Here is a 24,354-nt window from a genome sequence, read left to right as displayed (position 1 = left end):
CCCACCACCAGCCGACCGAATTCGGCATAATTTAGAGGAAGTGAAAACAACAAACCCTACCTTTAGCATGCTACCAAAGTCAAAATCCCTTTTCCACCCTCTCCACGCACACACAAAGTGAAAAATTCAGCCAAGGAGAAAAATAATAATAGAAAATGGCCCCAATATCTTTCCTTTTCATCTACACTCATAGAAAGTATATCGCCTCTTGGCGGTGGTCTCGACGAGACCTTCTGCTGCCACTCCACCGCGCCAGACCTCAATCTTGAATGCCAAATTAGGTGGGTGGGATTTCTTTGTCTACCCCCCGAACGAGCATCGGGAGAAAGAACCATTTCCATCTCGCACAGTCTTTGAAAGTCAAGTAGATACACCTCAACTCTCACCCATAAAGTATGCAAACTGCATGGCGACAATCTGTCAGAATGGGGCGGGGCATGCAAGTGGGCGGAGCCTCTTAAACCACTTTAAAACACTTCTCCAGTGCCTCAACTCTCCTTCAAAGGACTGTAGTTGAGGAATTGCGTGCCTCGCCACCCCCCAGAGAGTGGTAATGATGAAAAGTGTCAACGTGACGGTTACAGCAAAACACTCTGTCTCACCTTCTCCCCACCCCACCCCAGGGGCTAAAGGGTGGGGCATTTTGAGCGACACGAAAGTGATGGTTTTAGTAGCTCAACAGCCCAAAACGAGTTGAACGAGAATAAAATACCGAAAAAATGTCGGGTTCTCAAATATACTAGCTGGGATTTTTTTTTCCTCCATTCAAACTCTCCCTCTTTTTTTTCTCCCGCCAAACAGTAGGGAAAAATCGCACACCTTCCTCGCCCCAAAACTTTGATGGCGATGATGGAATGTCGAATCGAATTGGGGCGGTGGCTTCAGTATTTGTGTGTGTGTGTGTTTTTTTTCCTCCACCCCACACAAAACCACCCTACGATGGTATGAGCTCGTGCTATGAATTTGAATATACCCCAGCCCACACTACAGATGTTGCCATTGTGGGTGGCAGACGATGGGTGGCTCTTCTCCCTCCCCCGAAGTGTATCGAATGTGTGTTTTTCTGTATATTTTATCACGAATACACCCCCTTTCCACCCACAATTCCCAGTGTATGGTGGGTGGCAGAATGGGTGAATGGACGCCAATAATAGGCTTCCCGCGTTTATTGATGAATTCACCACCGCCTTCACCTCTTCGCTCTCTCACTTTCCTCCCACGCACTCTCATCCCGTGTCTATAAATATTTTTTTTCTGAAATTTATTAAATTACCCCCACACGAGGGGAAAATATTTCGTCGAGTCAACGAATCAATTTAATTTCACCCTCAAGAATGCACACTTCTTCGCATAGAATTGACAAAATCACGTTTAATCACTGTGTCAAGGCAAAAATTCCTCGCTGTAAAACTTTCCCGAGGAGAAGAAGAAAAAAAAAACACAGTCTCGCACCCTCACAAAAAAAACCGTCTTTTGCGTCGCTTTTCTTGTGCTTCTTTTTTCACTCCTTCCCAACACCCGAAAAAAACTCTTTCCTTCACTAATCCACCTTCCAATGTTTATTAGTGTTTGCTTTGGTATGTAAATATTTGCATTTTAGTCAAATATCTTGCTCTAACGTAACATAAAAACCGTTTATTGGAGTTCCTTCGCCCCTTCAGACTCTCTTTTTTTATTTTTCAGCACACAATATTATAATCCACACACATACAATATATAGCAGCAACAACAACAAAAAAACAACTCCGTACAAATTTGCCATATTCTCTCCACTATATTTACCTTTACGCCAAGTTGAAGAAACAAAAGTTCAAGAGGGGAAAAAAACTTTGGATAAATTCTCACTGTGCTTTTGTGTCTCTTCAGCACGCCACTGTCTTATCTGCCAAAAAATTTAATTGCTCCCCCCGCCCAGCTGACAATTCTAATTCAAATACCACAAATGTTTCTTCACCTTCCTTTCATTGTGTGTCTTCATCGTCATTGACCTCCTGAGAATTTCTCTCTCTCGCTCACAGTCAATCTTCCACCCAAAACGCGCAAACTGACTGTCTTCGTGTATTCTTTTAGCAGTGCCAAAGCACTTGATCACTATCTTTTGGACACTCTCTGTCACACCTTTCTCTCCTTTGAGCTTTACTTTGGAAAGTTCATTAAAAATTCCCAAAGATCTCTATCTGGCGTGTTAGTGGAAAAACTCCCTAGGAAAAAGATTATCTTATTCTAATGTCGAAATTTTCGAAATATTGAAATTTTTCATTCCACATCCATGCCTCTTTTAGGCAAGATTATTGCAGTACTGATAAACAGACAGATGAGAAATGTGTGTGAAAATCTACAATGATCCATAAAAAAGACAAGCTTCTCACAATGCGTCATTTTCACACGGGGTGAAATCAATATTATTTCACCCTCTTTTATCACTTGTGTCATCCCCTCGGGGTGAAATTTTCACCCATATCGCCATCCTCGGGCCACAGAGAGAAGCTCAGGCCGGGGAAACGTGAAAAGCCAAGGAAGACGGCAGAGAGTGTGAGCGAAAGAGAGGCACATTAATGCGGAATACCAGAAGGAAAAATATATAACATGAAAACGATGATGATGGGCTGTGCCAAAAATAATAAAGTGTCAATATCGCTCACGATGCCACACATTCAACTTCACCACCGCCTGTTAACATAATATTTAGATTGCCTATAGAGAAGACGCGCGCGCTCTTTGCTCGCCATTGAGGAAAATACAGTGTGATGGTGGAAATTTTGGCATGCCGAAAGAGCCAAAAGGCGCGCGAAACTGGTCATCGTCTTGGGCGAAGCGCGCGTCAATTTATTGACTTTAGTGTTGAGCAAATTGATGGCTTTTCGGCCTTCCATGCAGGCAATCAAAAGATCTCTTTTCACACAAGTCGCGCTCGATGTGCGTTTTATTGCACACCAAAATGAGGACAGAGAATCGCGCGCGCGTTGTGCTAATGGGAAATATTGTGTAGAGATGAGAGGAAATTCTCACCCCTATATTTCAGGGAAAAAAAGAGGGAAGTTGAGATGAAAGAAGTAAAAATTTTAGAGGCATCAGCAAAAAGTGGAGGAATTTCATTCTTTCATTTTTTTTTGTTGCTCTGTGCGCCTCTTTGAGAGCCTTCCTGGGATTTCCTTTTTCAGCCGCCACTCCTCGTGTGACACCGCACAGAAGAGCGAGGATTTTACGATCATTCCATGGGGTGAAGAACAAAACCCGGGTAAACAATCGTACAAATTCACCTTCGACCTCTTTTCACGAGAAATTCTCTCCCAATATAAAGTGTCCTCCTGTGAGCCAGGCAATTGTGCGATGGCAAAAAGCTAAAGGATCTCCCAAATGCCTCTACAATGGCCAACATTTGAGGTCACTTTGAGTTTGTGTACCTTTTTACAGGCGAATTGCTGGGAGTTTGTCAGTCAAATAGTAGCGTCAACATGCAAAATTGTAATAATTTCCGTAATTGCAATTTCATGTTAAATGAGACAGATTTATGGTGAAATCCACTTTAACGCAGTTGGAGAGTATCTATGACGGAAATGTTATATCAATTTCAAGCCAATTTGCCATTATGTGTCCGCCAGGCGGCACAGCGTTCGCGCACTCTTTTGCATTTTCAACAAAATTTCAAATTAATCTGAGCGCAAATAAACTCAACACACACTCCCAAATTGACGATATTACGGGCGCACGAGGGATATAAACAAAAACACTTTTCAATTGCCTTTTCACACTCACTCCATTGAGGCGCGCTCAGCCTTTTTATGGACTGTAGGCCGGATTATCATTTAGATAAGCGTCACTTTTTTCTCTGTCCATATTAAAGCATTATCATTTTTGGAGTGATGAAATTTATTGCAAATGACGAAACTTCGTCGAAGTGTTTTTGTTCAATAACCTTACTTTATTTTTGTTCTGCAATCTTCCAAAATTGTTTAAAAGAGACTTTTTCAAAAAGCTATTGAGAATTTGTAAGAAAAATTCTTGCAAAATCCAAACACTTTTGTGAAGCTCTGGATTCTCTCCAAGTGTAAAAGAAAACATATAATGGTAGGAATAAATTGAAAAATTACCAAAACGTGTACGTTTCTCGCTTTGCTCTCCTCCAAAAACCATCACAAATTGACTTTCACTCAAATCCCTTCTAAAGATCACTCACAGTGAGGAATTCAGAGCCCCAAGTGAAACTCCCCCGCCATTGAAGTAATCCAGAACGCCTTGTGTCTCCCATGCATCTTCCAACACATTTTGCGTCTCTAAATTGTCGAGTTAATCTCCCGGAGAGCGGCTGAGAAAAAAACAACATTTATGGAAAATATCCGTGAGCGCGGCAGAAAAAAGAATCAATAAAACTTTGAAGCCCGCGGCAGCCAAGGAGTATGTATTTTTGTTGTTTGTTGGGGTTCTCGTACAGGAGGCGACATCGTCTATTTGAGGTTAGGTTTTAGCGAAAAATTCGACCGTTATTTCGATCATACTATTTTTCATCGTGACTTCTTTTCGCGCGAAGTCACAATAAACCAACTGTTCATTCATTTCGCACGTTCTAATTGTCAATTTTCTGTGCAAAAGTTGAAGAAAAATGAATTGCAGTGTAATTGGCTGTGAGAATATCCAGGGATGTAATCCCCACGTCTCCTTCCACCAACTCCCACACCACGAGAGTGAGAAGGTGGTGAGGAAGTGGAGGAAAATCTTGAAGAAGTCGTCAGGTATTGAGAAGAAGATCATCAGAGTGTGCTCTGACCACTTCCTGCCTGACGATTTCCACCCCACTTCCCGAGCTCTGCAGGGAGAGTGGAAGTGCAGAAGGAGATTGAAGAAGGGAGGTAATGATTTATATACAATGCAGGTTGTTCTTTTTTATTATTTCATCTATAATAATTTTCAGTTTTCCCGACGAAAGTTGGGACATCTCCAGAGCTGAGCCGGGCTCATCCAGAGGCGAGTCTGGACCTCATCCAATCTCTCAACCCAGAGATTGCAATTCTATGTAAGTTTCAGAATAGAAATATGTGTAAATTGATTGACTTAAATGTGCTCTCGTATTTCACAGGGGATCATTCCTACGCAAAGATCATGCCCTGCGGTAATGGAGATGAGTTTGAGGAGAGAACTGCAGTCTTGAGAGACGAGGATGAAGAGCTGAATGATGTGATCCGCGATGAAGCCGGAAGTGACAAAGAATCGGAAGTAGACATGCTCTTCGACAACACAATCGAAATTATTTCGGATTATGAGGAGACAGTGGAAGATCAATCGATTGATAAGTTATTTTTTTTTATAATATTCAATAACTCTATATGGATTTCATTAATTTTTGCGAGAAAGTTGAATTTTACTTCCAAGATTCCACGATTTTCATCTCACTTTTAAAGTGAAAAAAAAATGTTCTAAGAGACACGTGTGAATTTATTAATGAAAATGTGGACTGCAGCAGATATTCAAAAGATGTCTTAAATACTTATGTGAAGCAGAGAATTAGAAACAAAATAATTTACCAAAATAATCACTTAATTGAGAAGGAGAGAAGGGCGAATATGTATAGGAAAAAAGGGTGGGCGGCTTCACAGGAGCAAAAGAAAATACAAACATTCACAACTTGAATAAAATAATGAAAATCCGTGAAAAAAAGAATTGTTTAAATTTAAATTCCCGCGAATTCACTTCACCGCGAAACACAAATTTAACTATACATCTTCTTCTTCTTAAAATGGTCGCTTGTCGCCTCCTGTACGAGAACCCCAACAAACAACAAAAATACATACTCCTTGCGCGGCAGCGAATTAAAATAAACAAAATAGAGCAAATTGAGGGGGCATTTTTGCTCGTCGTCTTTCTGACTCTCTATCGTTCTCCTCCTCTGGGCCAGATTTATGTGCGATCATCGCGCGCACAAACTTTGGCGCCCAGTGGGAAGAAACCGCGAGGATGGTTTTTGTGGGTGATGCTCAAATGGAATTAATTGAATTGACTTACCGCTGCCGGTGGATGTCGAGCCGGTGTCGGATACATGACTAATTGCTCAAATCGCTGTCTTGCTTTTCACGCAAAAAAAGAAAACTCGTTCTTCAGCTGGCGGTCCACGGAATCACACCACAAGCCGGGCACTCTTGCAATCGCCGATGATCACTGATATCCTTAGATTCTCTTCTAATCGCGAAAATCGTCCCTCTTCTGTCGATTTCTCTTCAGGATTTCGACACACACGCGCGCGATAATTTCTCCGCGCCTTCAGTGAATTGAATTTTCTCTAGGCGGCGCCAGTGTACTCAATAAATATCCGATAAAATTTCTCACTCTCTCCGCGCTCTCTCGCTCCTCGTCACACACAATTCTCACCCTCTCGCTCTATCGGCTGCGGTGCCACAATTAATTGAAAACGCAGAGAGTGGCCCGAGAGAGAGAATTTGATTCAATTAATTCGGTATTAATTGCTGACCAGGGGAAAATTGGGGAAAAGCCATTTGACGTTTAGCATCCAAGATGGTCGAGAGAGCGACCGCGTCTGCTCTGTCTCACTCTCACGCACGCCCTTCACTACTATCTGTCTCACTCTCACGAGCAGCTGTCAACTGCATCAATTTCCAGTGGAGAGAGAGAGAAATTGATGGTGGGGGATGCTTTCTTGTCGGGAAAGCCGCCCAAAAGACACTCTCCGGCTGGAGTCTTGCGTTTTTCGCCACTGAAAATCACTCTCGTCACCACTGAGCCACTTGCACTGGTGATTTTCCTGGCATTTTTCACTGTCTCACTCTTGCTCTCGTTCTCTCCCTCTTGCTCTCTCTCTGAGAGACTTTTCACATTGCCGCTGTCACTGGCGGAAGAAAGAGATTCGCGGCGGGAAAAGTCGGAGATTTTCTTCCGGCACACAGCAGAACGATGACACGCAGAAACAGTGTGGGAAATTGCTGGGAAATCCAAAGCAGAGCACTGGGAAATGCCTCTGAGACGGTGCTTTAACTGGATGGTGTTCTCAGTCGAAGACAACGTGACACACAGGCAACCTTCTGCAGCGCACTCAATTCATCGACTGACGATGCTGCGTGGACGTCAGAAATGGCCACCGCGCGAGCCTTCCAGTGCCATAAAATCACCATAGCGACCGGCGTGAAGTGCAGCGCGAACGCGCGCAGGGCCGCCAACGTGGCCAACATGGCCGCCGCACCCGCGAAGAGCCGCGGAGAGCGAGAGAGACACGGCAGTCGCTCGCCATCGCTACAGCAAACAACACCCGAGCAAGAGTTCCTCCGCAAAGTGTGTGCCGTCTCTTGGCAGAAAAGTCCTTTATTCAGTTCACCGCCTGTGCCATTGATTGGGTGGAGTTTTCTGGGCAGGAAACGCCGAAAGTCTGTAGATAATTGTGGGGTCGCGAGTGCTTTTTTTTCGTTCTTCTGCCTCCGCCTGTCTCGCGAGGGCGCCTCCGCGAGAAGAGTGAGAGCGAGAGAAAGGACATCCTGTGCACGACAAGGACAGAGAGAGAGAGACATCGTCCCGCGGAAACCTGTCACTGGCGCACTGTCAAAATAGTGCTGCGACGATTCTTCCCCAGGAAATCGATAATGAATCCCACGGGAGGCTCCCGCTAGGCTTCCCAGTGACGAGTGAGTGTGTTTTGGGTCAGAGAGACGCTCGCAAAGGCGCCCCCGGGCCGTCAAGTGAAGGTGGAATTTAGGTGAATGCCTTGTGAGACTGCAACTGCCATGGATTACAAAGAAGTGTTTGTCTTCAATGCGGCCCGCGATGGCAATTTGGTGTCGCTGAAGGTGAGTTCACACAGGGCTCCCGAGGGTGTGGGCCGTGTGCGCGCCTCTCCAGAGGTCTTTGTTCCCCAACAGCTGTGGGACGGAGCGCAGACGGGTTTCGCTCTGTGCCTCTCGAAAAACTTTCCCAAGAACTTGTGCACGCAGTGGCGTAGCCGCTGAGTGTAACTGTGAGGCGCCCCAGAGCACAGCTAGGCTCCGTGGCCACGGCTCTTGGGATCATTGCTCGAGACACTCACAGATGCTTCGTGGAAGTGAGTCACTCTTTCCCCGAAATTTATTCATCCTCTCAACTTCATTCCGTATGCAAAAGAACGCGCGGCAAATCAACACTTCCAGATGCTGCTAAGATTGGGTCTATTTTGCATAATTCAAGTCACTTGTTTACTACGGATCTTCAGTGAAAAATGGCCGTTTCTGTAAATTTGCAGTTCACAGCATGAGAATCTCGGCCCTAATGGTAAATATTTGCAGGACACTTGGCCACTCACGCGGCTGTGCCTTTATCATCACCTATCAGCTCCTGCACTGGCGAGATATTCGTGCACAAAATGCCCACAGAGAGAGAGAGAATTTATTCATCAGCAGTGCCTAATTTACACTGGTGATGCCATAAAATTGTCAGTTTCGCAATTTATCTCTGCGTGTATGCTCCTCCCCATCACACTGATAAGGCCTCTCATGTGTCTCCTTATCGATTATCGTGGCTCACACCGCAAGAATTGTCTCTTAATAAAGTATATTCGCAATAAAAATCGCCAAGGTTGCACGTGCACTTGATGGCAGTTTTCCCATTTGCATTTCCATTGCAAAGACGCGCTGGAATACAAACAACCGGTTCTCTGTCTGTGAGACTGCAATTCCGCTAAAATTGATATAATCCACACACTGTGGAAGATGCTAATCTCCGTGGTGAACTTCTGAGCATCGCAACTTGGTCGTGTTTCTCTCAATCAACTGATTAAGTCGATGCGGAGTCTCCTTTTTCGCTGGGAATCCGCCAATGTTTGTTGGCCAATTCTGCTATTGAGATTGAAGAGCAGAGCTGAAGATTGTAGATTGGAAAAAAAACCATCAGTTTCAACAAGACTTGTTGCTGTTGATCGTCATCTCTGATCTAGAAACTTTCCACTCTCCCTTTATTCAATTCACTTTGAGTCTGATGTGAAAAGATTGCGATAGAATTTTTGCTTTGTGATATTTTGTTGCCTTTGTTGGGCGAGGAAAAGGCTCGTGTGAATAAAAAAGTGAGAGAAAATATTGACCTTCACAGATACATCACTATCTAATTATGAGCCGTGTGTATTTATTCGCGTGAACGCTAAACTTTCTTACATGCTGTGCACATTATCAGCAAAGATTGCTATCACGGCGAAGTCTCTTTGTGTACAGCTAGTTACTGACTAATCAGCACATGTGGCGCACATTTTGACGTCTTTGTAGGTGCACTTGTGAGGCGGAAAAGTGGCTCACTTGCTCTCGAATCGCGACTTGTAATTGATATTTGCGTGCTTGGGATTTTTTCCCACGCACAATGCGATGACAAATGGGATGTGAAGAAAAGATGCTCAAAGAGGGAAGAAAGTGTTGTTGTTTTTCTCTATCTTGTGTTTTTTTTGGTTGAAACTGAAAATATGTAATATTTGCGGGCAGAAAGAGAGAGAGAGAAAAAAGTGAAGAAAATTTGAAATTTGGAGCGCGAATGAGTTTTGCTGTTAGATAAATCGGACGTTGTTACGGTAATTCGCGAGATACACTCTTTTTCAGTCGCTAATCCGCCAAACAATAAAACAATTCACAATTATGCAATTTTTCCTCTTTTTATCCACAACTTCTCTCATTTTTCTGCCATATATACTGACAAAAAAAGCACCGCGCGAATGAGAAAAATGTGTGTTTGTGTGTGAAGCCAAATGGCGAAAAAAGAAGAAAGTGTCTGGTAAAGACTGTTCAGTCTGAGTATTACATATTGTGGAGTGTATTTAATTTTTTGTTACACTCTACTTATGTATTTTTGAAATGTTGAACTTCTTACTGTGTCTAATTAAGCCCACAGACACATAACATCGCACTTTTCGCCGCGAGAGTCAATGGAATTGTATCGCATTATCAGGACGCGAGGAATTTGTAAATACTGGACAAATTATTGCGGAATTTATTATTGTGTGATTTATCTTTTTTGTTGTCCAAATTGGGAAGACGAAAATAAATCAGGCGATTTTGTTGTGCAATGTCAGGAAATGCAGAAATATTATTATGATATTTTGTGTCACACTAAATGGTGAAAATTTCCAATAAAAATCTTTCTTCCATGCATTAATATCTCATGGTCTCTTGTATATACTTAATTCGTCACTTAATTGCTTCTCAATCTGTTGAATATGAAGCCAATTATAATATAATTCACATGCGCGAAGTGTGTTTGCAATTTGCTGACTTCCTCATTTCTTTGGGGAGTGATTTTTTTTCTTTCATTCGAGGGAGAAAATCTTGCGCAATTGTGGATCTTTTGGCCAGAGATCATGTGTTTCTCGGTCAATTGGCCAATACTCCCGCCATTGTAGGTGAATAAGACGCAATTTCATAATGATTTCTGACCTATTTCTGGCAATTTGAATGCGTACACAGGTGAGAAATTCAGCGCACCACAATTGTTTATTAGCCTTTCAAATATAAAGCTGTTGGATAATGATTTTCTTCTGGCGGTTTTTCCATGATATCTGTGTCTGTTCTTCTTCTGTAGAGGAAAACAATCTGGTATCAAATTGATTCCCTCTCAAATTCGATTACGTTCAATGTATGAAATTGCGAAAAATTTCGTCTGATTCCAGTTGAATCTCTCATATACATTGTGATCACCTCTTTTTTGCTTTCGTGCTTGTGAAATCACTTAGCGGAGCACAAATTAATTGCAATTTTATTGCCATTCTGTGTCCAATCACATTGATTTTTGTGACTGTGCACAAACCACTAATTATCTGGGTATAACAAGGAAGTTTTGTCAGTGCGAAAGAGAGGGAAAAAAGAGTGTGTTTATGATAAAAATATCACTAGAGGCATAATTTTATCAATTCTAAATTTACAACACTAACCGATGAAATACTTTTTCCCTGTAAATATTGTTAGTTTTGGGGGATTTTTGCCGGTTGTGCGTCTCGATGGACGCCATCGAAGTGAGATTCTCTCATGTTGTGTGATGTGCCAAGTTTTTGCCTCCTTTTTGCCCTCCGCGCGCTGCAAAAACGAGAGAGATTGTGTCGCTGTGAAGGAGAGGAAATTTCTGGTGGCGAAACATTGTCTGGCCAGACGCCAAGACTTGCCAGAAAATCTCATGTTGTATAGTTTCGACTGAGAGTGAATTGTGTATAGAATAAATAAATGGATGTGGAGTATAGAAACGACAAGGTGATAAACAATCTCATGTGGTTGGAGTTGGAAAAGTGGATGATGAGAATAGTTTTCTCTCTGTAGACAGAGTTTCAAGAAAATATCCTTGACACTGCGCTGGGAAAAGCGCTGGAGACTTTTCTGCACAATCAAATGTTGCAAAGTGATCTTGAGGCGCTCAAGTACTCAATGAACTTGCTATATGGATTATGTGGGCTTCGAATGGGGACAGAGAGTGAAAGAGAGAGAGAGAAGAGGAAACAATAATGAGGAATTCTTGGAAAGAAGGGAGAGAAAATTGTCCAATTTAGCAGTTCAATGAACGAGGCGCATCTCCAAATGAACGATTAGGGCTCAAGACATTTTCAATGTTAGAAGGTTTCTCCCAAGGGTCAAATTAAAATCCCATTTACATACCCATCGTGTTTACAACGTTTATGCTAAATGTGTGCGCATCATTGTGGGTTTCTCGGGTGATTGACATTGTGGAGGAAAAGTGTAATTCTAGAGGCTAATGAGAATGTACGAAAAAATCGCGGTAATTTCCTAGAATTGAATCATTACAATGTATTTTCTGATTTATAGTGCCTTCATTTGAAAAGTCAGGATTATATTGTATTAGAATTTATGTTAAACTGTTGGCAAAACAGTTTTATGTGTCAAAAGCACAATATATCATTTGTCAACTTTAAAATCAACTCTCAGACGAAATGTTTTCAAGCACATAACATTGATAAAGACTCGCCATGCTAAGATCAGGTGAGATTCTCCGGCAAACATTAGGAAAATCTGTGAAATATCCTAAATAAACAATCTCTTGTCTCTATTTTGCTTTGCTCTTGATTTTGAAGCCACGAAACTATCTAAATTTTATTATTATTGACCCTGAGATGTAATTAAATGTGAGAAAATCAATAAGAAAGCGAATGCCACAAATCGATATCACTTATTTAACGTGATTGGCGCTCTCTTGCATCTCATTTCCCAATTTCGCAATATTCATTTTTTTACGATTCCACACAGAATTGAATATCTCTGGCACAGAAATGGCATGATTAAGGTTAAATTGCAATGAAATCGATAGTTTTGCTCAAATTTATTCAAATTCCAAATCCATGAACTTGATTGGGAATGTTATGAATTTGTTTCAAGACGCATTTTATTATGCTAATGTTCGTGGAGTATTTCCAAATATTTCAAATAGACTTTTTGGACAGTGTGACATTCAGTTCATGAGGTTTTGTGTGCTGTGACAAAGCGTCGGTGAGACCTTTAGTCTGAGAATATCGAGGCATGAGGAAGAAATCCTTCAATTGACCTACAATTGTGGGTGTGTTGGAACTTTCTCTAATGACTCTCTCGCGACGGAATTGAGAACTCGACGTGAAATGCGGACGCGACGAGTGGACAATTAAGTGGGCTCAATCCAGAAGTGGCCCTAATTATGGGTGCTGGTTTGAAGTCACACAAGAGTGCTCCAGAAAGTCGGGAGGGAAGTTTGGCTGGGGGAGAAGGGGGAGGAGGCCCAGAAGAGAGCCGAAAATAGGCCTCGCGCGTGGGTGAAGAAGCCATTAAGATGTGATGGCCGATGACGTGAGATGCAGCGTGCGTGAGTGTGTCTCATTGAGTTTATATATTATCGTGTGGTTGAAGGAAATAATCGCGATATTTCATAAGACGCGCGAGCGCAAGTTGTTAAATTGGGAAAGTGATTCCAAATCTGCATGCGTCGATGATTGCACAACTTTCCCAAAGTGTGCGCCAGCTGAAAAAAAGTCTTCAGGTTGAACTCGGGCGAAAGTGAAATTGAATCAACGAATGAACTCTGCGCGCCATCGCTGGAGGAATTGAGGCCAAGGTTTTGGAATTTAAAGCACTATGCTAATATTTACTTGACCAACTATTGGATGGAATTTTTTTCTTCTTCTGTCTATTAGCGTGCCTGCAAGACATCAAGACTAATTGTGCGTGTTTATAATTGATTTTCCGACATGGGCGCTTCTTTTGTCTTCTTAGCGAGAGAGAAAGAAACAGGGAGGAAATGAAATCACGCACAGTGAATGTACAACATCAGTAGAGCTCGGGGCGTGATTATATATTGAAGTGTCGTGAACCAATTTGATGTCTTTGACTCTCTTTGCAGAAGAGTGAACAGCTGAAATTTGCTGTGCCAAGTCGTAAGTCGCAAAGATTAGTGCGTGAAATCACAGGCAAAATGGTTGAGCATGAAAAAGAATGACTCGCGGTATGAAAAATTCCATAAAGTCAGCGTGCGCGTATTTTCTGTGAGGAATTTGCCAATATAAGAGTGGCTGAGTTGGAAACCAGTTGGCAGAAACTTGCATTATTAGCAACGGCAAAAGGGAGACGCGAAGCTGGGCAAAAATCTCAATGGGTTTCAATGTGCAGAGTCTCTGTGCTGAGTGTGGAAAACCTGTGTGTCCGCGTGTAAGTGGATTTAATTGGTGCGACAGCGAAGTGGAAGAGATAAAAGAGCGCCAAGAGGAAGAAGCTTTGTGTCGTCCGGTTTTGGGAAAGGTCATGGTGACCGTGAATATGTGAGGCTTCCACTGCCGGCCAAATTGTCGGCGCGAGAATGTTGGTTGTGCGAGCACTGCACAAATGTATAAATTGCATTATACATTTTGTCTGATACACAAAAGTGACTTTGTTGGGAAATCTCAGATGAGGCACAAAAGATGATAAATCCCGCGGGATTTCATGATGATGATGATGAAAAAGAGCTTCCTGGGAAGAGAGGGTAAATAAAGAAATCCCACCGTCTGACCGTGACTCATGATGTTTAACACAGAGATGTGTTTCGTCACCAAAAAAGAGCACCTGAATGAGTGAGGAATGAGTTAATTAACAAAGCATATTCGACGCAATTACAACATTGCCGTGGCTCACACAAATCAGCTGTTTTTGAGGGCGAGACTCTCAACATCAACACAATTGAGCATGAAAGACAAACAATGGAGCTTCAGGTCTAAGCCTTAGTGAGTTAGACATGTTCTGGTGGAAAACAAGAAGCGCACCCACACACAAAGTTCGCCATACAAATTAGCACATCATTAATAATTCATTGTGGGGAGTTCGCACTCACATCTCGCACTTGATCAGTCTTCTTGTGTGTATGGAATGGCGATTTTTCAGCTGATGGAGAGACTGCGAGACGACTATTTAAGGTGGTCAACGCCAATTTTGACCAGCGTCGCCAGAAAAGTCCAGGGAGACTCGTAAATATTTGACACGGCGATGCCATCGACAGACTGTGGAAAATGTCAATCGAGACGCGCGTAAACATCACCAAAAGCAATTGCTAATCGATCTGATTGCACATTGAGCGCTTGGACTTGTCGTGGGTGGTCCTGGAATCCGCCGAGCACCTTGCCAAAAGGGGAGAATCATCCCATGGCACGATACACTCGAATCCATCAAAATTGTATTGAAGTCTCTCTCTCTCTCCCTCTCGACTGACCTGAATTTCCGAATTGCTTTTCCGAAGCTCATGCCTTTCGCTTTTCGTCAGTACATTTCCATTGATTTCTGACAAAAATGCCAGGCCAGGAAAAACCCCATCATAATCACTTCCACGTTCCTGTTCATCTTCTTCCTGCATTGCCAAAAAATGCTATTAGGCAAACATAAAAACTTATGCGATTCCGCAAATGTTGAAGGCGCGAAAGAATGCAAAAACTATACGATTGTTCAAGTGCGATAAGATGTGTGTGCGAAAAGTGTTGTCGATGTTATCACACAATCACTGAATGCTTATGCTCAGCAAAATTGTGTGCAAAAAGTGTTGTTGTACAGCATGAAGCGCGGCATTTATTTTGGGAATCGTAATGTGTGAAAAGTATGTTAAATGTTGACCCGTCACTTTATCGATGATATTCCCTCATCCAAATCATGACATACAGAGCATAATTTGGGCCTTGTGGCGGCGGGTCTGGGGGAGGGCAATATAAAACGATGAGAGATGAAATGTAGAACGCAATTGTCGACAAGAGAGAAAAAAGCATAAACAAATGCTGAGAGAGAAAATGTGCCTATAGTTAAATTGAACACCGCGAAGCTCTTCTTGTTTCCCCATCACGCGATCTTTGTGGGGGGAGAATTTGATGTTGGCGCGAGATTGAGGGAATATTATGTGTTTCATGTTGACTATCAATAGTTGTGCGAACAAGAAGAAAAAACATATCGGAGAATATGAGCCAAAGGAGGAGGAGGAGGGGGAGTGTAATTGAGAAAATAAGTTCTCTCGCACACGATGTCTAAATGCGAAAATTTATCAGGGAAGCGATATTAAGAGACGTCGAGTAAACATACAAATGAAATGTAACCTTGGGAGCTTTTTCTCTCTCTGGTGATTCCGCCACTGTCCTTCGAATCAATTCGCGATTTATTGAAATGAAGAGTGAATATCGCTCTCCCATCTGGCTTCTCTCTAATGGCAATTTAATTGTGCCTTTGATATTTGGATCGCAGGCTTTTCTTATCACCATATTGCAAAATATGCGAGTGTGTATTCTTGCCTTTGCGTGCGATTCTATTGTTAGAGGATTATGACTTCACAATTTCCTACCTGGCATTTCCTCAACCCACTTCGCGCCTTGCGTTTGCTCAAGCGGTGTTTTGTTGAGACACAATTAAGGAATGCGAAGGATAATCGTGACAAGTGTAGAAAGACAATTGATACTGTCTCTGTGTGTTGCTGGCGCTTTGTCTGCACAACGAGGAAGGAAGACACTGGGCTTTGTGACGACAATCCACACCCTCAGGCTCGCGGAAGATTCGAGTGCAGTGATTAATAGGATCAATTTGCTACAATCACTCTGCATAAATGCAATCTGGTGACGTCTCCGTGAGAAGTGGAGTGACGATCGGAAGCCTTCAACGTGTTCCAGTGCGAAAACAAGCGTTTCTCACTGTGTTGTGATTTGCAAAGAGAGTTGATCTTGAACACTGACAAACCAGAAGTCAATAGAGACCAAGAGAAGCGAGGGAAGGAGCTGGAATTATGAGCACTTTTCCCAAATAAATAAGACAAAGCGCCAAGTTTTGGCTGCCACGCCCCTTCGAATGCCCCGCCCATTTAGGAACTGTCTTTTTGCTCGGATATTCCAGTCAGATTTTCCTAGAAATCTGATCATTAATAGCGTCTCTTACTCTATGTTTTACTCGTGTGTGCAACTCACAGTTGAGAAAGATTATTAATAGTCGTTTATGGTGGGATAATGACGCCATTGAGCATAATTAACTGCTTCTCAGAGCGACACAATCGAGAGGTAAGACGCGCGCGATGTATTGAAAAGTGTCTGCGAGAAGTTATCGTGTTCTTATATGGTAATGGCAAGTTCTGGATCGCATACATTCAATGGGAGAATTGATTATGATCTCGCTGTGTTTCCTCCTCCGTGAATTGAACCCTTTTGGCTCGCCATTGTTTTGGGCCATAAAGAATTTGATACAGAAAATTACATTGATTCGCCATGTAATGTCGTCAAGGTGTATTTAATGCGGTTGAATTGGTCTATAATTGAGTGACTTAATGGGATTCAAAAAGAGTGGCGGCGCTCAAGTGAGGGAGTCTCTCTCTCTCTCTCCTTCTCTCTGTGGTGATGTGCCAAAGAGTGACATTGTGATGCGGGACACATGATGTGAAGAGATTTCGTGCAAAAATTGTCACAAACATGTCAAATAAATATTTAAGTTTGCTCTAACATGCGCGCACACATTACACCACCCGACTTACTAACACAATTTCCTAGCGATGGTGGGTAATTAAATAAATTGAGCCGAGGCAATTGAATGAGACGTTGAGAAACGCCGCATAGCGCGTCGAAAGAGAGCGATTTGAGAGGAGAAATTGATTAGGAAAGTTTGCACGGCTCAATGTGGTGTGCTTTGGTGGCTTCACAGAGCCTCGCGCTCCCCTATTGAGAAGCAATGCCGGTCTATTTCTGTCTCTGTGTGGATCGGCAAAGTTCTATGCCGCAAGATTTGCCAATGTGGTGTTCTCCACGTTGGCTTTTCCGGTGTATTTTCGGATGCAGCCACATGTCAAGGCGTCAAAACTAATAATAAAGTAATTGTCTAATCAGGAAGTGATTGCAGTGAATGAGCACGGCGCACATGGCAGAGTGAATATGAGATGAGATCTGAGCGCGGAAATTTACTGTACTTATTATGAAGAAAATTCGCTGAATGTGTGCGCGACTGAGAGTCAACGTCTCTTTCTTTGCGCCGTGAATTTGCTGCATGAAATGAAATATTACACTTGTATCTGTCGCTCATGATAATATATTATTTCTCCTGGCTCTTCTCGAAGAAAAGAAGAAGAAGAAGAAGAAGAAGAAGAAGAGAATTCTCAGGAAAGTGAGAGAAGAGAAGGTCATCACCGCGGGGGGTGAATTGCGATCGCGAGCAATTGTGTCCAATGTCAGGAAGATCTGACCGAAGGAAAGGTGACGAACCACCTTTTCTTTTCGCGCCGTCTCGCTTTCCAGCTGCTGAAGAACTGTTGTGGTCGTCTTGTGGTTTCTGCGGTGACTGGGGAAGGTGAGAGATGAAGTCGTGCAATCTCATTTTCCGTTGCGTCACTGAAGACAACACGTGAACAAATACGAGGCTCACCTGGCGGGTGAAGGTTTCCACCGCAGCTTAATGTGTGTATGCTTTTCCTCTTTCTGCTGTGTGTAACTCGCGCGATGACGTTGAATGTTTTGAGGTTGTGCACATGAGATGATGTCAAATAAGGAAGCTAATTGTTCTCTTTCTGTCTTCCAGAGATTCCTCAACGGGAAGAATCAAGTGGAGATCGACGCTCTGGTGTCGGCCAAGACTGGCGGCTCCACGCCGCTCGTGATTGCCTGTCGCAATGGCCACTACGACGTGGTGCAGTATCTATTCCAGAAGTGTCACGTGGATGTGGAGCAGTCGGGCATTGTCACGTTCGACGGCGAGACGATCGATGGGGCGCCGCCGCTGTGGTGCGCCGCGGCGGCCGGCCACGACCACATCGTGAAGCTACTGATGAAGCACGGCGCCAACGTGAACAGCACGACGAGAACCAATTCCACGCCACTCAGAGCCGCGTGCTTCGATGGCCACTACAATATCGTCACGTATCTAGTCTCACACGGAGCTGGTGAGTGTCCAACGCAGCCTTAAGCGCGATCACTGCTGGTTTTATTGGTCGTAACTGAGCGATAAAGGGTTTCTTGGTGGGTTTTTCTTATTGGCACAGAGTTGTGATACTGCGTGAAATTGCGCTTACACAACATCTTTTCTTCCACACAGCAATTAAGGGATGTGAAATCTGGAGTTTCACACTGTTTATGGCGTTTAATGATATCAATTAAGCAAAGCAATCTGATAAGTTGCTAAACATGGCATCGAATTGTTTGTTTATATATTCTTTTAATGGTAGTTTTTTTTATTAAAAATTCTCTCGAAGCATGAAAATGGATGCTTTAACGAGATGTTATAGTCAAATATAAACTGCATTTTGAAGATTCAAGTCCTTGTTTGAAGCTTCTTTGTGCTTTAATCTATAAAGTCTGTTACGTTAAGCAAGAAGAGCTTCTAAGATGACGTGATTTTGCTAATTTTGCATTTAAATCCGATGGGAATTGTGCCTTTGAACCATAGAAGTTTAGGATTTCAGTCAACAGGCTTAATGAATAACGATTCAGCGCTTGTATTTTTTATGTTAAGCATGACATTCTCAAAGAAATCTCACTTGTGAACTAATCCTTATCACAGATTTATTTATATTGAACTAACGAGACTACAAAAGCTCAAGTTTAAAATGTTATTTAATGCCCACATTTAAATATATGATCTCCATTAATAAAGCTGACACTGACTTGTTGAACATTTTTATAAATACACTGAAGTTGCGATGAAAGTCACCATAAGGATTATTTTCGCGAGAAAAAGAACAGTTTCTTTTGCGAGAATCAGCATTGCGTCTAAAAATAGCTCTTACTTCCTCGATATTTTCCTTATTTACTTTTTTTCTCTCGCCATTTGATTTGTTATAACGAAGAGGAAATTCTACTAATTTTAGCTGTAAAAATGAAATCTTCTTCCGAATATTCATTGTGTGTTTTCTTTGAGCGCGCGCGCGCGGGAAAAAATGCCAATTGATTCTATTTGTATTTATGCTTTGGATTCCCTTTAGTTTTTTTCCCACAAATTTTCATATTATATCTCTGTTTGTTTTCAAATCGTTTTCACGCTAAAGTACTTACTTTTCTTGTGCTTGTGTGCGAATCTCATGTGTTATTCATAAGGTGCGCGTAAGATTTTCTTCAGCTGATTTTGAGATACTTTAGCAAGAGTTTTTTTCTCTTCTCTCTTAATGCTTCCGCATTGATGATCGTCCAGCGCTTGCGATGCGCTTCCAAACGACAACTGAATAATTTATGGGTGTTTTGTGTTGAGTCGAATCTGGCGCGGAAAGAGCATTTTTGGGATGTTCAATCGACATAAACAATTTGCCGACAATTGAAACCTTGAATTCTCTGTTTTGGGGTTATTCAACTTCCGATCGATGCTTTTCGCCGCTTTTTCCACGATCCAGAAGAGCATTTTCTGCTGTGGTTTTCTTCCTTCTTCCACGAGGAAAATGTTCGTGCAAATTGATGAGATTAGAAGGCGATCAATTAGGATAATGAAGAAGGAATTGATTGAGATCTTCTTACAATGAATAATTCAGATGGTTTTTTTGTACTTCTTCTTCAATGTGTTGAGAACAGTATTTATGAGAGATTTGAGACACTTTCAATGAACCATTCAGTGTGTTGTACCTTGAAAAGTCAGCGACAAATTGAGAGAGAAAAAATACGAATGCTGATTTATTATTGGGTTTGTTTTAAATATGAGCGAGAGATTAAAATGCGGCAGAATTCCAGTGTGACCTAAAATGAAATCACACACGAGACTCTTTCCTACATGATGTAAGTCACTTGAATCATTTCGCGATGCCCGGCAGTGACTTTTCTCCCTCATTTGCATACATTGTGCTAAAGACTTTTCCTCCTTGGTGTTTCTGGCAGATATTGAGGTGGCAAATCGACATGGGCACACATGCTTGATGATCGCGTGCTACAAGGGTCACTTTAACATCGCGCAGTACTTGCTGGATCTGAAGGCGAATGTGAACAGGAGGACAGTGAAGGGCAACACGGCGTTGCACGATTGCGCAGAGTCCGGATCGCTGGAGATTCTGCAGCTTCTGCTCAAGCACGGCGCGACAATGGACGTAGATTCTTACGGTGAGTCTTTGATTTTTCCGCTTCTGATGTGTACATTCGAGCCTTTGGCAGCTGAACTTTAACCCCGCGACGCTTCATGATCGTCCTTGGCGGTGGTTCATCACAATCACTGGCATCTTCCCAGAGAATCGGTGGCGTTTCTCGCTTCCTTTTCCGCTCTGGATGGAGATTTTTCAGATGATTTTGATCGTTCATGATTTTATCAGACGATAATTTTGTTTCCTAATGGCAAACTGTGATTAAATAGAGCTTTAATAGTCGATAAATTGAGCAAGAGAGCATAAAATTGAAGTCAAATGTCGCCAAAGTATCAAATTTGTCGTCATTTTGAACACCTTTGAAACACAGTTTCCACTTGAACCATGATTTGGGAAAGAATGGAGCAAAAGGAGCATAGTTTGACCATTGATTTCTTATTGTTTGCTGTGATTCTCTGCAGGAATGACACCATTGCTGGCCGCCAGCGTGACTGGACATGTTGCCATTGTGGAGCACCTCATCAGTTTGCCATACGTGAGCCGGCAGGACCGCATCGCGGCGCTGGAACTGCTTGGAGCGACGTTTGTGGACAAGAAGCGTGACATGCTGACTGCGCTGTCGTTCTGGCGCCGCGCCCTGGAGAATCGCTACGAACAGGAGCCGCACATGGCCAAGCCGGCCGACGTGAAGCCCGTGGCGGCGTACGATTTCGTGCGTGAGGTGTCTGACATTGCGGCGCTGGAGGATCTGGTGATGGATCCGGATGAGATGCGAATGCAGGCGCTGGTGATCAGGGAGAGGATCCTGGGGCCGGCGCATCCGGACACCAGCTACTACATCCGCTATCGGGGGGCGATCTACGCCGACGCGGGGCGCTTCGACAGGTGCATCGAGCTGTGGACGTACGCACTGACGATGCAGCAGAGCATCCTGGAGCCGCTAAGTCCCATGACGCAGTCTTCCCTGCTGTCCTTCGCCGAGCTATTCAGTTACATGCTGGGCGAGGCGGGCCGGCCGGTGACGAGGGGGCGCGTGGTGCCGCCCATCAACACGGACGACATGCTGCTGGTGTTCGACAAGGCGGTGCACGAGGTGAAGTTAGGACAGAAGATGATCGCCGCGCTGCCGGAGAAGGAGAGAGACACAGCGGCGCTCAGCAGAGCCCTCGTTAGTGCCCTCCATCTGGCGTGCCATCTCGCCAGGCTGCTCAGTGACGATGTCGAGTGTTCGGACAAGGTTCGGCAGCAAGTCCTGAAAGCTCTTTACGATCTCGTTAGTCTCAAGGTAAGCACACAAGATGACATAAGCCGCGGAGAGTGTGAGAGAGTGCGAAGAACTCTCGAGTGGCGACAAGAGTCTCAACGCCGATTCACCGTTATTCCAGGTGATCATCCGCTCGGGGAGAACAGCGCTGCATTTGGCGTGCTATCGCGAGGCGGCTCTCGTGGGGCGCTATCCGGCGTGCCAGTTCCCTTCGCCGCAGCTGACGAAGGCGCTGCTGCAAGTGGGCGCAGATCCCAATGCCAAAGACGAAGCCGGGAATACGCCACTGCATCTTGCCGCCCTCGCGCGCCCCTGTCCAGCCAGCCTGGCGCAGACTCTCGTGGATCACGGAGCACACTTGGTGAGTGGCTGCAGGCGAGATTTTACTCATTTTCCCCGCTTAATTGCACAGATGAGAATGTGTAATTGTGGAAATTAGCGCTTTAGCAGAGGAAGAAACGTTTCCCATGAATCGATTGATTGGCATTGATGAACAGTGGTGGAAGCTTGAGTAGACGCAGTGATTGTTTGATTGTTGGTTCTATTCTGTTCATTGAATGTGTTTGAACTCTTGAAATCTAAACCACTGATAAGTGGGATTTAAGTGAGAATAGATCTTAGTTTTTCCTTTGGAACACTTTATGCTAATTTTCACCTGTTTGCTCTGTTTTTATATACAATAATCACTCGATATCGATCAGAATAACACCCGTTTATGGGCGGAGCATCTGAATGGGAGGAGCTTCGATGAAATCTGTCATTATTCAAGCGCAAAATCATATACCAAATCATTATTTTCACTGATTTATATAGTTCTTTAATCACTCTACTTGTCCACTTCCTTGCAGGACGCAAAGAATGCCGATGGGGACACATTCGAGAGTCTGCTTCAGGGACAGCAACTGCGCGAGCTGGTGAATCCCGTGCGGCATACGACGCTCAAGTGTCTGGCCGCGAGGACGATCCAGAAGCACAAGATTGCGTACAGGGACGAAGTGCCTCGGGCGCTCAATGAGTTCATCGAGTGCCACTGAAGCGAGGGGCGGACAGACGGACAGCTGTGGATGCTGCCGAGGGAGTTCCTCTCAGCGCTTGCGGCGTAAACGGGGAGGAAGCTCAGACGGAAATCTCACGTGTTTGTCGTGGTGACGAGAGTGCTGTGGACGTTCAGCGGGCATTTTTCGCATAGCCGAAGGTTGAGATGCAGACGTGTTCATTAGGCGAATTGATTGAAATTTCTTTGGTGGTGCAGTGAAAACTGTGGAGAGCTTTTCTCGTGTCTCGTTATGAGCAAGAATATCAATTTATCCTGGATTTGTAATGGCATTGATTCCCAACTGTTTCCCAACGGTGGGTTTCTTAAGGTAATTTTTGTGATATGTAATTTCATTGATTTAGAGAGAGAGAAAGCGAGAAAGGACGGAATCGAAGGATATTTCAACAAGACTTTATGTAACAAAATCATTGATGCTATTCAAACTAAGGACATTACAATATAGAGTGTACTTTTAGCAATGAACTAGAGTCTCTTTTACTCTCCTTCGTCCTCGTCCTCGTCCTCATCGTCGAAGTCCATTGATTCGTGCGGGATCGACTCCCGGGAAATCTCGACGATGCCCACCGAGAGCGAGAAGGCGATCATTGAGACCAGAGCCACGAGTCCGGCGATGATCTGAAGCTTCAGGTTGCTCTCCTCCTCCTCTCCTGGTGCCTTTGCCTTGGATTTGTGGCCCTGTGATCCGCTGGCGGCGGAAATCTTCACGCCACTGTCAAAAGTCAGTCCCTCAAAGTACGTCTTCGTGATTCTCGTCACGAAATCCACGAGATTCCTGCACTCTCTGATGTGTCCTGCCAAGGGATTGAAGTTCTGTGGATAGTGCAGCAGGAGAGCCAAGTAGCTGTACAGGATGACATCGAATTCCGACGGGGAAGCCCCAAAGAACCACTTCCGGTCGCTGAGCTGGGCAGAAATCTCATTGACGAACTTCTTCGCGTCGACAATGAGCGCTCGCGTGAGGTGCTCTTCTGGCGGAATGCCGCTCTTGATGGAGAAGCCACACTGCACCTGCAGGTACTTCTCCGCCAGCTTCAGATATTGTCCTGGCTTGAAGAAGCTCAGCGGGAAGGGACTCCGCTTCGCATAGAGGAATCTCGTGGCCTCCGCACTCTCCGTTGTGCCCCACATCGTGTAGACTAAGTAGCTGTGCAGTTTACTCTTGGCGTGCTGGATATAGGCGCTCGAGAGACTCCTGTCCTCCTCTTTCAAGTCCTTGTTTACATCCAATCCCTTCCCCAGGAAGTGCTTCGATATCTTCTTGTAGCTGTTAATCTTCTGCCCACCATCGCTGATGTAGGGCAGAAAGCCGGTGGGGGAGAAGAATGTGCTGCCTCTGGTGTTGATCTCCGCTGGGACGTCCAGGAACTTCATTAGAGTCTGTTTTTGTCCGGAAGATACCCACGAAAATTGAGGTTAGTTCATTTCACACAGAATATCTCACGAAATACGCCTTACCAGAACTTGGAGACACTCCAGATCGACAGACGCGAGTCCCCATTCTCCTCTGTACACGTGCAAAGTGGTGTCACTCATTTAGATCAGTCCAAAGACGGTAATTACACGATTTCTGGGAAAATTTCCAGCTGCCGAACGAGAAGGT

The 24,354-nt window shown here is 43.9% G+C and overlaps 3 protein-coding genes across 7 annotated transcripts in view; 1 reads left to right on the top strand and 2 right to left on the bottom strand.

Annotated features, from left to right (window-relative positions):
• Positions 1 to 7,029, bottom strand: part of LOC132265017 (protein groucho) — an 84,505-nt gene extending 77,476 nt beyond the window's left edge. For all 5 annotated transcript variants that reach the window (XM_059765407.1, XM_059765408.1, XM_059765411.1 and 2 more), the window contains exon 1: positions 5,998 to 7,029. In XM_059765407.1, coding sequence (XP_059621390.1) covers positions 5,998 to 6,033 — 36 coding nt within the window. In that variant the 5' untranslated portion in view covers positions 6,034 to 7,029. The remainder of the gene's footprint in view (positions 1 to 5,997) is intronic.
• Positions 7,030 to 7,232: 203 nt separating this feature from the next.
• LOC132265026 (protein fem-1 homolog CG6966) lies at positions 7,233 to 23,216 on the top strand. Its single transcript, XM_059765426.1, has 6 exons — positions 7,233 to 7,784; positions 17,961 to 18,321; positions 20,237 to 20,455; positions 20,895 to 21,718; positions 21,819 to 22,058; positions 22,546 to 23,216. The coding sequence occupies exons 1-6, from the start codon at positions 7,698 to 7,700 to the stop codon at positions 22,729 to 22,731; spliced, it is 1,917 nt and encodes a 638-aa protein (XP_059621409.1). The 5' UTR covers positions 7,233 to 7,697; the 3' UTR covers positions 22,732 to 23,216.
• Positions 23,210 to 24,354, bottom strand: LOC132265027 (metaxin-1 homolog). The gene is made up of 2 exons (XM_059765427.1): positions 24,210 to 24,354; positions 23,210 to 24,131 (listed from the first exon to the last, which is right to left on the bottom strand). The coding sequence occupies exons 1-2, from the start codon at positions 24,285 to 24,287 to the stop codon at positions 23,229 to 23,231; spliced, it is 981 nt and encodes a 326-aa protein (XP_059621410.1). The 5' UTR covers positions 24,288 to 24,354; the 3' UTR covers positions 23,210 to 23,228.

Source organism: Phlebotomus argentipes, unplaced genomic scaffold, assembly GCF_947086385.1.
Source record: "Phlebotomus argentipes unplaced genomic scaffold, Phlebotomus argentipes genome assembly contig_2, whole genome shotgun sequence".
NCBI classification, from domain to species: domain Eukaryota; kingdom Metazoa; phylum Arthropoda; class Insecta; order Diptera; family Psychodidae; genus Phlebotomus; species Phlebotomus argentipes.
The sequence above is the reverse complement of the archived record's forward strand: the minus strand, read 5'-3'. Positions and strand labels throughout refer to the sequence as shown.

Excerpts from the sequence above, each read along its gene's own strand:
- LOC132265026 (XM_059765426.1), top strand. The coding sequence starts at position 7,698 with ATGCCTTGTGAGACTGCAACTGCCATGGATTACAAAGAAGTGTTTGTC. Across the intron at positions 20,456-20,894 it reads AATGGACGTAGATTCTTACG|GAATGACACCATTGCTGGCC; the intron begins GTGAGTCTTTGA and ends GATTCTCTGCAG. Across the intron at positions 21,719-21,818 it reads ACGATCTCGTTAGTCTCAAG|GTGATCATCCGCTCGGGGAG; the intron begins GTAAGCACACAA and ends CCGTTATTCCAG.
- LOC132265027 (XM_059765427.1), bottom strand. The coding sequence starts at position 24,287 with ATGAGTGACACCACTTTGCACGTGTACAGAGGAGAATGGGGACTCGCG. Across the intron at positions 24,132-24,209 it reads TGGAGTGTCTCCAAGTTCTG|ACTCTAATGAAGTTCCTGGA; the intron begins GTAAGGCGTATT and ends GGACAAAAACAG.